This window comes from Phocoena phocoena, chromosome 10 (genome assembly GCF_963924675.1).
Source record: "Phocoena phocoena chromosome 10, mPhoPho1.1, whole genome shotgun sequence".
In the NCBI taxonomy this organism is placed as follows: domain Eukaryota; kingdom Metazoa; phylum Chordata; class Mammalia; order Artiodactyla; family Phocoenidae; genus Phocoena; species Phocoena phocoena.
In genome coordinates this window covers 52,197,357-52,209,816 of record NC_089228.1, presented here as the reverse complement: position 1 = coordinate 52,209,816, position 12,460 = coordinate 52,197,357, and the positions used below count along the sequence as shown (strand labels likewise).

At 45.5% G+C, this 12,460-nt stretch overlaps 1 protein-coding gene across 1 annotated transcript in view; it reads right to left on the bottom strand.

The window, feature by feature from the left end:
- GLB1 (galactosidase beta 1) overlaps positions 1 to 12,460 on the bottom strand; it is a 90,139-nt gene that overhangs the window by 14,171 nt on the left and 63,508 nt on the right. Inside the window, exons 12-15 of the mRNA XM_065886440.1 lie at positions 11,270 to 11,359; positions 7,863 to 7,976; positions 6,081 to 6,212; positions 3,893 to 4,132 (exon numbers count right to left, since the gene is read on the bottom strand). Coding sequence (XP_065742512.1) covers positions 3,893 to 4,132; positions 6,081 to 6,212; positions 7,863 to 7,976; positions 11,270 to 11,359 — 576 coding nt within the window. The remainder of the gene's footprint in view (positions 1 to 3,892; positions 4,133 to 6,080; positions 6,213 to 7,862; positions 7,977 to 11,269; positions 11,360 to 12,460) is intronic.

Here is a 12,460-nt window from a genome sequence, read left to right as displayed (position 1 = left end):
TTTTACATTTCCACTAGCAATGTAGGAGGTTTCCCATTTCTCTGCATCCTTGCCAACATTGGTTCTTGTCCATCTTTCATTATTATAGCAATTCTAGTGGGTATAAAGTGGTATTTCATTGTGGTTGATTTGTACTTCCTTAATGATGTTGAATATTAAGCATCTTTTCACGTACTTATCAGCCATTTGTATATCTTCTTTGTTGAACTATCCATGCAAGTCCTTTGCCCATTTTTTGATTGGGTTGGTTGTCTTCCTATTATTGAGTTATATGAATTTTTATATATTCTAAAATCAAGTCCTTTGTCAGATATGTGATTTGAAAACATTTTCTGCCAGTCTGTGGCTTGGATTTTCATTTTCTTAATAATGTTTTTTGAAGGGAAAACATTTTCAAGTTTGATGAAGTCCCATTTATCCATTTTTTTCCTTTAAGGATCATGTATTAGGTGTCAAATATAAGACATCTTTGCCTCACCCAAGATCATGAAGATTTTCCTCCTTCTTCCAGAAATTTTATAGAGGAATTAAATTAGAAATCAAAAATAAGATATGCTTTAAAAAACGCACAAATATATGAAAATTAAACAACACACTTCTAAATAATCCATGGTTCAAAGAGATAATAAGGGAAATTAGAAAATATTTCAAACATCATGAAAACATATGTCCATAAACATGTAAAAAGCAAACATTATAAAAGGGCATTTATTAAACACATGTCATGTGCATCGTCTCTTCCAGCTTTTTTTCCAGTATTTTTTTCCTCTTCTCCTTCAGAGTTAAACTTCTCAAGAAGAATGTTTATCTTCAAGTATCCGTATTTATTCATGTGTTCATGTCCTCCCCCTACACTCCTCAGTAGAAGGCCATCTGGCTTGCAATGCTTCACTCTGCTGGGTTAGCCCTTACTGAGGGTCCCCATGACCCCCTGGTGCTAAATCCAGCAGAGATGCTTCTGTCTTCATCTCACTTGTCCTCTTGGCAGCATAAATGTTGTTCTCCTCTCATTTTTTGGTCTCTCCTCCTCACTTTCTGTCATGTTTGTGTCTCTCAAAGATCAGTCTGAGGTCTTCCTTTCTTCCTTCTTCATCCTCTCTCCTTAGAGGACCTCATCTATCCCATGTCTTCAACGACCATCCATACACAAATGATTTCATATGTATGCTCCCAGCCCAGATCTCTCCTCTGAATCCCCACCCATAAATCCAACAGCCTCCTTGTGTACCTTCTCTCCGCTGTTCTCCAAGGCATTTCTAACTCAGCTGTCCACATCCAGACTCATGATTTTGCTCTTCCAGCCCAAGTCCTCTTCTGAAATTTCTTCTTTCAGTAAATGGTACCATCTACCCAGCTGCAAGCCTAGAACCTCAGAGTCATCTGATGCATCCTTCTTTTTAAATCCCTATATCCGATCTGTCATTACATCTTATTGATTTAACTTTATTCTTTTTTTTTTGGCTGCACCATGTGGCTTGCAGGACCTTAGCTCCCTGACCAGGGACTGAACCCACGCCCTTGGCAGTGGAAGTGTGGAGTCCTCACCCTGGACCACCAGGGAATTCCCAATTTAACTTCAAACATCTCTCATATAGTTGATGTCATCTCTGTCTTGGCTCCCACCATCCCAGTCTCTCAATGAAACTATGGGCCAGCCTCCTAGACAGTTTCCCTGAATCCACATGCACCCTCAACCAACCCATCCTGGGGTCACAGAGGCTCATCACATCACAATCGTGCCATGTCTCTCTGCTGCTGCAGTGATTCTCAACAGAAAGACCAAACCTTAATATGGTTTAATTGGCCTGTCCTGATCTGGTCTCTACCCGCTTTCTAGCCTCTTCTCTGAACCACACTCCATTTTCTCTGTGTTCCATACATTTCAGTCCTTTATCAGTTCCTCACACTGGCCGCTTTCCCCTCTAACCACATGGCCTTTGCACATGCTGTCTCCTCTGCCTAGAGCATGTTTCCCTCCCCTTTCTGCCACGTTAATTCCTATTCAACACTCCTACCTCTGTCAAGCATCATGTCCCCAGGTAAGGCTTCCCTGACCTCCCTGACAAGGTCAAATGCCCAATTATTATCAACCTCCATATCTCTTCTTAGCACCCATTGCAGCTGCAGTTCTATCATTTAATTTGGGTGATTATATGATTTGGGTTGGCTGCCCCAACAAGACTTTAAGTTCCATGAGGGCAAGAACCACATCTGGTTCTATTCATTATTGTATCATTAGCACCTGGCACAAAGTTTGGGCACACAGTAGTGAAATGCAGCAAGACCCTATGGTCCTTCCCCACCATGTCTTCAGCCTGCCTTTTGTCTCTAGAAAAATTTTAGCCAAAGGATAAGGTTAATCAGAGAAGTGAGAAAAATACAGCAGCAAAGGAAAACAATCAAACAGGACAAAACAATAAGAGTTCAGTCATTAAGTAAAATCAAGGACCTTTAGTTTGGGACTTCCCTGGTGGTCCAACGGTAAAGAATCCGCCCGACAGCGCAGGGGACGCGGGTTCGATATCTGGTCAGGGAACTAAAATCCCACACGCCACAGGGCAAATAAGCCCACGCGCCACAACTACTGAGCTCACCTGCCTCAACTAGAGAGCCTGTGTGCCACAAACTACAGAGCCCACGTGCCTTGGAGCCTGCGCACCACAACTAGACAGAAGCCCACGTGCAGCAAGGAAGAGCCGGTGCACCGCAACTAAGACCCAACACACGCCAAAAATAAATTAAAAAAATAATAAATAAATCTTAAAAAAATGTTAAAAAAAAAAGGACCTTTAGTTCCTCCTCAAGGGCTATAGATCATATTCTGAGCCATGTCCTGTGAGCTGTCTTATAGATACTGAAATCTCCACCAGGTGGAAGAAGTTAACTACACGAGGACCAGAACTGTAGCCATCACATAAGCTGCCACAATTCAGAGCACTGGCCTCAAGGAAATGGTAACAAACTGACCCTGGAGCTGAAGATTAAGTGTACTTAAAACAGTCAAGATGAAGGTGGTCAGACCACCGATGACCAATTTCAAGATAACTGTCAGAGCTGACTGTGCTGTTTCTATATGTAGCCCCCTCCGTCCACCTGTAAAAGCTCTTGCCTGCTGATTGGGGGTGGGGGGGAGTCAGCCTTTGGGCAGGAGTCTGTCCTCCCCACCCCCAATTGCTGGCAACCAAAATAAAGCAAACTATCCTTTCCACCAACCTTGCCTCTTTATTGGTTTTAGAGCAGCAAGCAACTGGACCCACTCTTGGTAACAGTGGCCACTAAATATTTGTTGAATGAATAACTGAGTCACGATAAGGGCATCTAGGATGAAAACAGGACTTGAAGTGGAGAAGGCAACGGTGAAAGAAGACATGCTGATGTCTTCAAAGAATAAAGGAGAGAGAGCAGGCAGTAAAGTGGCCAAGGGAGAGCTGAGGATCGTACAGACAGTGGTGGATGCCCCCAGGGCACAGGGGCACTTTCACGCGGAGGTGGGGGTGTTCTGAGAGTATAGAGTTAGGCATGAACAAGAGAAAACAGGTTCCCCAGATATTCACCCCTTTGCCTGGGCCAGATTTTCTTCAGAATAAAGAAGAAGGGCTCCTCCTAGGCACTTTCCAAGGGGACTATGATTTTTCTTAGAGGAAGGAGGAAGTTTCTAAAGGAAGTTGTCAGTCAATGAAAATGGGGTAGATGGTGTACCTTCATGCTGACCATTGCATCTTCAAAGATCTGCCATGGTCCTGCTCCTGAGAAATGGGTAAACTTCCAAAGAAAACCCTCCACTCTCAGACTCGCACAGCATCCCATTAGCAGCTCTTTTTGATTCTCAATCAGAGACTGAAAACCAGACGTCTGAGGCCTGAATTCAAACACTTCCCATGAAGACACATACCTTGGTCCATCCGGAAAACTGGATAAAGGTGTCCTGGGGCAAGTCTGGGATCCCACTGGGAATAGAGAAATTAGCCACATAAAAGGCCGGGAGTGTGTAGTCAGATGGGCTGTGGGCACAGCCGCTGTCATGGCCATCCCAGGTCCCCAGGTGGCTGCGTACTGCATCCTCCATGTCCAGTGGGAAGATCTCCCAGTTGGTGAGGATATTGGAACCAAGGGTCAGGTTAGAAATAAGACCCTGTAAAGGAGAAACAGAGCAATGAGCTGGGGGTGGGGGTGGAGGTTGGCTTTAAGTGACTCTGTGTTCCAGCCCTGAATTCCTGGGAAAAGCAAACTGGGATATGAAACACAAACAGTATATGCGGACTCAAACGGTGTGTACATCAAAGTGACAGATCTGGCTTGAGGCCAGAGCTTTTGATCCCAAATCCCCAATCTTCAGTGTTTGATTCAGAGACATTGCTAGAATGGAGGAAATGATGGAATTTGAGGATGAGAGAGTGAGTGGAGGGGGGGGATGCAAAAGAACATCCAGCCCACTGTAAAAGGATAGAAAGGGCCGTGATGATGATAGGGAGCCTCAGACTCACATTCTGAAGTTGCTCTATTTGTCCAGCAGGGGCAGGGGCCTGGGGTGTCCATGGCACCAGCCACTGCATCGAAGCCTTTGCTCATGGTTTATCTGGCTTTCTCTTCCCAGCCTTTTTAAAAATTAATTAATTAATTAATTATTGGCTGTGTTGGGTCTTCATTGCTGTGCGCAGGCTCTCTCTAGTTGCGGAGAGAGGGGGCTACTTTTCATTGTGGTGTGCAGGCTTCTCACTGTGGTAGCTTCTCTTATTGCGAAGCACGGGCTCTAGGTGGACAGGCTTCGGTAGTTGTGGCACGTGGGCTCGGTAGTTGTGGCACGTGGGCTCAGTAGTTGTGGCTCGCGGGCTCTAGAGCGCAGGCTCAGCAGTTGTGGTGCACGGGTAAGTTGGTCCACAGCATGTGGGATCTTCCCGGATCAGGGCTCGAACCTGTGTCCTCTGCATTGGCAGGCAGATTCTTAACCACTGTGCCACCAGGGAAGTCCCTCTTCCCAGCCTTTTACGAGGGGAACTTCTCCAACCCAGTGGGATCCCAAATTAGTCCCAGGACACTTCTCAATATCAAGCCTCAATTGTCCAATTAGTAATACAATAGGTATTAACAAGGCAGCTGTGTGCCAGGCTCTTGGCTGGGTCCTGGGGACTTAGACACCTCATAAGAGTCCCCATCACTCTATAGGTCAGCATGGCCTGTGACAGCCAAGCAGGAAGGCCACTAATTACAGCCTGAGCACAAGGACTGTAACAGGGACATTTCTACTGGAGACAAAAGTGGCCCCTGTATAGCTATTCCCTAAGAGTGTCATTGCCTTGCCTCCGAGGTGTCACCAGGAGGGTCAGGAAATAGCCCCAGACACCTGTCCTCTCCTAGAGTGGGTGGTGCCATCATTCCCTCAGTGAAGACTTCCCTCCTCTAGCAGATGGTGAGCTACCCACGGGGTAGTCTATATCTCAACATCCTTGGATCCCCCAAAGCGCCTCACAGAGCATGCGCACAGAGTATGAACTGCGCAAATGTTTGCTGAATAATGCTCTCAAAATGTACATTAGAAAAATGTATTTGGACTAGACACCTAGGCACAGACTAACCAACAGAAGTGAGAGGCAGTGCACCAAGGGAAGGGTTCTCTGCAATTCAAGCGTTTGTCCTGGTTCATCCACATCCATAAAACAGAGCAGACCAAATGCTAAGCTGGCTTTGTTGGCAAGGGAGTGCCTTTTGCGACCTCAGTGGGTTTTTTTAAGCAAAGGAAAAGCATGGTGCAGTGGCTTTCTCCTCCTGTTTCTTACTAAAGGATGACTGAATTCAAACGCAAAGGAAGGCTTCTGTTTGCAAAGCTCAACTTTCTCATCACCTGCAGAGGAAAACAGTTGTTCAAAATAACCCAACTTCTAGGTTGCAAAACAAATCAGGGTAGGTTCACTCATCAAATACGGAAAGGTGGGTGTGCTTTTAAAAATTACTTCTATGTGAACAGGGCTGGAGGGAAAGAGTGTATGTGGGAGAGTTTTTAAATGGATTTACAGAAACCCCCCTAGTGGCTTAGGCACAGGTCAACCTTTGAATCTCACTCCTAACAGGGAAGCTACGCCTACCTTAAAATCGTTGATAGAACTGCCGTAGTTCACACGCCCCATGTTCTCCACCAGGAGGTCCAGGGTGGCTCCAGCTTTCCCTGTGATGTTCAGGGTGATCACAGTATTTCGCTCAAGGACTCCGTGGGGGACCTGTCAGTTCAATGCCAAATGAGAATTAACTAGGGTGGGAGGGTCAGCAGAGAGGCAGCCCGCTCAGTTAGTTCAGCACTCATTTTCCTGCCTGGAAGTGTCACCAGACTTGGGAGGAAATGCTCTGATGGCTCCTTTGCCCAAGTTACTGGCCAGATGCCCACGTTCCAGAAATCACTGCTTTCTACACAAGAAGGTCAGCAGACTCAGCTCCCAGCAAGGAAGGGGCAAGGCTGGTTTCCTTAGCTCTGGGATGTTTTGTTGTGCATCTATTTTTATTTTATTTTATTTATTTATTTATTTTTATTTTTAATTTTTGTTTTTATTATTATTTTTTATTTTTATCTTATTTTTTGTTTTTTTATTTTTTGGCCCCACTGCACGGCATGTGGGATCTTGGTTCCCTGACCAGGGATCGAACCTGCGCCCCCTGCAGTGGAAGCTCGGAGTCCTAACCACTGGACCACCAGGAAAGTCCTTTATTTTTTAAATTAAATTTTTATTTTATATTGGGGTGTAGTTGATTTACAACATTGTGTTCGTTTTAGGTGTACAGCAAAGTGGTTCAGTTATACATACATACGTATGTATTCTTTCTCATATTCTTTTCCCATATAGGTTATAACAGAGTGTTGAGTAGCCTGTGTATCTATTTTTAACAGAAAGGGGATAGAGGCAAAAATTCCAGGGGAAGATTCCTAATACAGGAACCTCTTCACGTTCTCACAGCAAAAAGGCAGTCACAAAAAGTAGCTTCTAAACAACACCATGGAGAGAGGAGACAGAGTCAGACAAACGAGATAAAATCAGTGAGTCAGGTGGAATAGTCTCACTTCAAAATACCTGACATGATGCGTTAACCACAAAGACGAAATAATAAAATGAGGGGAAACAACAGGTATTTTAGCAGCAACATATTCCTAGTTTTGTTAAATGCAAGATGAAAAAAAAAAAATGACCGTAATTCACTAAGACGACCCCCAGGTTGAAATTTTGGAAACTGCTGCCAGTATACACATAATGTCTGACACTTGCTGCCACTGAAATGAAAGCCGCTAATGACAACAGAATGGAGATATTTTCAGTTAAAATTTTCTGAACAAGTTTTCTTGGTTAGGAAAAATCTCTTCATGTGTTTTTTTTCACGTGATTGTTTCAGTGAGAGGAAGGGAAATCCTAAAATGTTATCTTTACTTTGCTACAAAACCAAAGCCTTTGTGTCTTTTAGCTCTAATTATCATGAACAATCCTACACAATATAATTTCTCATGTAATGAAGACCCACAGTTAAATGAGTCATCTGGGGTGTACAAACGGACCCTGCCCTCCAGGAGCAAAGAAGACATGGGTGACACACATGGTCAATCAGAGGGGATGGCCCTGGATTTGGGGCAACCAGGAAGCTTTCCGAGGAGGTGGGGCCTTAAGCACAGTCCTGCAGTTCGGATGGGTGAGGGGGTGTATCTCAGGTAGACAGAGCACAGGTGAGACTACATCAGCAAGCAAGGGGCAGAGCTAAGGGGCATCACGAGGAGGGTTAGAGCCTGAGGATGGAAAGGCAGCCACGGCCTTGACTGTCATGTTACCAAGTGCAACCCACAACCCCCTCTCCCGTGGGGGCAGACCCACAAGTACAGAGAGAATTCTTACCCCATCCACAGAGACGTAGGCCCGATCATGGACGCCACTGAAGGACGAAGAGAGGGGTGTTGGGTCGCTGCAGTCTTGAGGAAGTGTTGTTCGGTACAGCACAAACCCAAAGTACTGGTTAGAGAAGGATGCAAGAAAAAGACATCACTCTTGCCATTCACGTTAGGAGAACTTGGTGACCCTCGATCTGTGTGAAAGTGACATTTCTAAAACCAGAGGAATGAAATGCTTCCCTAGCCTCGGCAAAAATTCCATCTGAGAGAAGGGAACCGGCTTCAATCTTCGGGTCATAGAATAAAACTATCACAGCAGCGAACTGCAAGGAAGCCTGAAGAGTGTTTTGTCAAATGTCACCTCCCCTCCCACAGGAGGGAACTGGGTCCTGGAATGTGTTAAGTGATTTGCCCAGAATCACTCAGGGGGATCCCATCATATATATCCCAAAGTTATTTCTGTTACCTCAAAAACCAGAACCAAAGACAACAACAAAAGGCAAACGGCAACAGAACGCTCGGTAAAACATTCTCCAGATTCTTGGGCTAAATCCGCTCTAACATACAAAACAAGAGTCAATCAGAAACTGTTTAAAGTGAAGGCACGAGGGAAACTGACAGAGATGGGGGTGTAACCTGTCGCTAAGTCAGTAAGTACTTTGAGAGCTGGGATCCCTGGTCCGAAAGGAAGGCCCCAACCATCAGCCTCGGTTCGTGGCTTCCTGCTGTGGCCATTAGCTGGGGGAGGTGGATAAATCCTGAGTCATACAAGACAGCTCAAATGGAAATCCAGCAGGGAACAGAGACAAAGTTCCCTACTCCTCGGGCCCCAAAAGCAAGAAAGTGCACCCCAGGTAAGTGGAGAGATGCCTTGCAGGAGTGGAAGGAAACCGCTAACACACGTTCCTGTGTTGCAGGAAAGTGCTGAACTCAAGAAATGCTATTGCTGTCGCCAGCCAAACCTTCAAGTGCAAGGATGCCTCCCTCCCAGACTCCAAATCTCCATCTCTCTCTTGTTTTTATCTTTTGAAAGTACCAAAGTGGTGAGTCCTAACTCAGAGGCCGAGGAAAACTTAGCCAGGGGTTTCCAGGAGGGGAGCAGAAGCTGAGATGCTTCCTGCAAAGGCAAAGCTGAGGCCTCTGGGGATGGGGTGGGGGGCAGCTGCAGGGGTACCAGGGCTGCACCCCAATCCCTGCAGCTGTGCCCACCAAAGGGTTTGCTGGAAATAAATCTTCTATGGGCTTGTCTCAGATCTGAAACAGCCAGGGCCCAGGAGCCCCACCCGATCTGAGAGCACTGCCTTGGCCAGAGATGAGAGAGCAGAAGGGGTCTGAGGAAGAACAAGGGCTGCCGGTGTCTACACATGAACCTGGGATTCACTTCCCAGGTTCCTACTGCTCTGTGTTGTGTCTTGTCTGATGTGCTCAGACCCTACTAGGTGGAGAAGACAGGTAGATGAAAACGTGGACGTACAGTCAGTGTGTGTTAGAACCAGAGAAAGAACCTACCCAACCCTGAGGAAGAAGTGTGGGGTGGGGAGCTTAATTATTCATTTTTATTTATCACAAAGCAGTGCTGTTGGAGTGAAATCACAAGTATAACAATAGTAACTGGAGGCAAAATACGTTAAAGTGAGATCAGATGTGCTATTATTCCCTCGAGAAGGTGATCTCTCCGGGAAGTCAGAAAGGAGGGCCGAGATAACTTTCCATTTCAAAAAACAGGGCTGAGATCCTAAGTGATCAAACTGAACATTGAACCAAAGGCAAAAAGTGACCTCAAGGGCATCCTGAAATGGTGTCCTGAGAAGAACACATCACTGCTGTCACGTTTGCGCCAAAAATGTTTCACTGAATCTAACCAGTGAGGGGCCGTATACAAAACTGGGCTGACCTCTTCAGACATGTCCATGTCATGAGAGAAAGAAAAAAAGACTCAGGAACCGTTTCGGAGGAAAGAAGACAATGTGTGATCATGAACTGGAAACTGGACTGAAAGAAGACAATGTGTGATCATGAACTGGAAACTGGACTGAAAAAAAGTTAAGCTATAAAGGACACCATGGTAATGACCAGGGCTACCTGACTTTGGAATGTGTATTAGGTAATAAGATTGTATCAATGCTCAATTTCTTTCTTTTTTTAAAAATAAATTTATTTATTTTAAAATTTTGGCTGCGTTGGGTCTTCGTTGCTGCGCGGGCTTTCTCTAGTTGTGGTGAGCTGGGGCTACTCTCTGTTGCAGTGTGCGGACTTCTCGTTGCGGTGGCTTCTCGTTGCGGAGCACAGGCTCTAGGCACACGGGCTCAGTAGTTGTGGCTCGTGGGCTTAGTTGCACTGCGGCATGTGGGATCTTCCCGGACCAGGGCTAGAACCCGTGTCCCCCTGCATTGGCAGGTGGATTCTTAACCACTGTGCCACCAGGGAAGTCCCAATGCTAAATTTCTTAAGGGTGATCATTATTTATGGTCGTGTAGGATAATGTCTTTTTAAAAAATATATGCTGTAATACTTAAAGGAAGTGTCATGATGTTGACAACTACCTCAGACTGCTGAAAAAAAAAGCAGTTGACTGCGTATACACACAGAGAAAGATAAAGCAAGTGAAGTAACTGTTAACACTTGGTGAATCCAGGTGAGAGCTTTACGGGTGTTTGTTGTACTATTCTGGCAAGTTTTCCAAAATAAAAAGTTGGGGGAGGGCTTCCCTGGTGGCGCAGTGGTTGAGAGTCCGCCTGCCGATGCAGGGGACACGGGTTCGTGCCCTGGTCCGGGAAGATCCCACATGCCGCGGAGCGGCTGGGCCCGTGAGCCATGGCCGCTGAGCCTGCGTGTCCGGAGCCTGTGCTCTGCAACGGGAGAGGCCACAACAGTGAGAGGCCCGTGTACCACAAAAAAAAAAAAAAAAAAAGTTGGGGGAAACTTTTACAATAAAGATGGGGCTGTGGCCTGGAGATTAAACACACACACACACACGATGTACTGTTCTTGTTCTCTTCAAAAGCAGGAAAAAGAATCTCTAATAACCTAATCTATTAAGAACACAGTCCTTCTACCTTTGAGCTAAGGACAAATAATTGTCTTTTTTGAGTAATAAAATAGTGGTTTTCCTCTGATACCTTATAAGAAAGATTAATTATGTCCTAAATATACTCAATTTATAGCTTGTACAGAATTATGCTGAAGCAGGTTGAGCTACGACCTATCTGATAATAAGAAATGGGGGGAAAACACAGGAAAGATCAGCTCACCACGTAGTACTTAGAACTAAAGAGAGCGTGGAGATCCATGGTTAATTTATGTGGGGTCTGATTTATCTACTTACCGTTTTGGTCTCTGTGTTCAGAACAGGCAGTGCAGAAAGCACATTTTTGCAAGTAGAAAAAAGGTGAAGCATTACCTTTGAAGGCCTACCTGTTTCACCTGGATAAATGTCAAGGGATAAACGCTTTTTACGGGTCCAGAGGGACACAGAATGTCGAGAGCTTCCTCCACTGTCTTTAACTGAAAAGAAACAAAAGCAGCATTCACTCACTGTCACCCCTCCCTGGTAATCACAGTAGAGAATAACGTCATTGACCAACCCCTAAATAAATTGAAATGGTTCAAATTCTACTTAGTGCTGTCCCCCAGTCACCTTCAATCAATTCCATCTATTCCTTAACTCTGGATGAAAATTAACAGATGATAAACTTAAAAATAGTTTCAAACATACCTATCTGCAAACACAACCTCCTGTATATGAAAGGCCCTTAAAATGCATGGAAACCAAAGCTCCGTAAGCCTTCCCACCACTCCCAATGAAGTAGCTCCGACTGTGCCCTCCTCTGAATTGGTCTGCTGCATGTTTCCCACGCCTGTATCACTTTCCAGTTGTTTATACCACTGCTGTCCTTGCTGACTGTCAGCTCCTTAAGGGCAGGGTCTGTACTGAGCTTACCTCCAATGCCGGCACAAGGTAGACACTCAATTCGTACTTATAATTGTGTATTCTTGCAGCTCATGGTGTTTATTCTGATGCAATAACAACAATGATAATAGCTACAAGCTCTGGCTGCCTCCAGGGGAGACATCACTTTACCCGCATACCTCACTGAATCCTCACAACGCCGGGAAAAGCAGGCATTATGGTCCCTTTTTAGTAAAGAAGAAATGGGGCTCAGAGCAGCTCACTTGAATCAAGGCACAGACAGGATTTGCAGTTAGGTTTGGCTCCAAACCCAGGGCTTTCCCTAATACGATACTGGTCAGGAATTTTTTTTTTTTTTTTTTTTTTGGTACGCAGGCCTCTCACTGCTGTGGCCTCTCCCGTTGCGGAGCACAGGCTCTGGACGTGCAGGCTCAGCGGCCGTAGCTCAAGGGCCCAGCCGCTCCGCAGCATGTGGGATCTTCCCAGACCGGGGCACGAACCCATGTCCCCTGCATCGACAGGCGGACTCTCAACCACTGCGCCACCAGGGAAGCCCCGGTCAAGAATCCATCAATTCAGCTGAGTGGGTGCTCTCCCACTTGGACAACTAAAGGAACTCAACTCATGGTGAAAGCTTTTATCCTATATAACTATGTTCTACTTAAACTTCATTTAGTTATATGCCAATTTGCTAT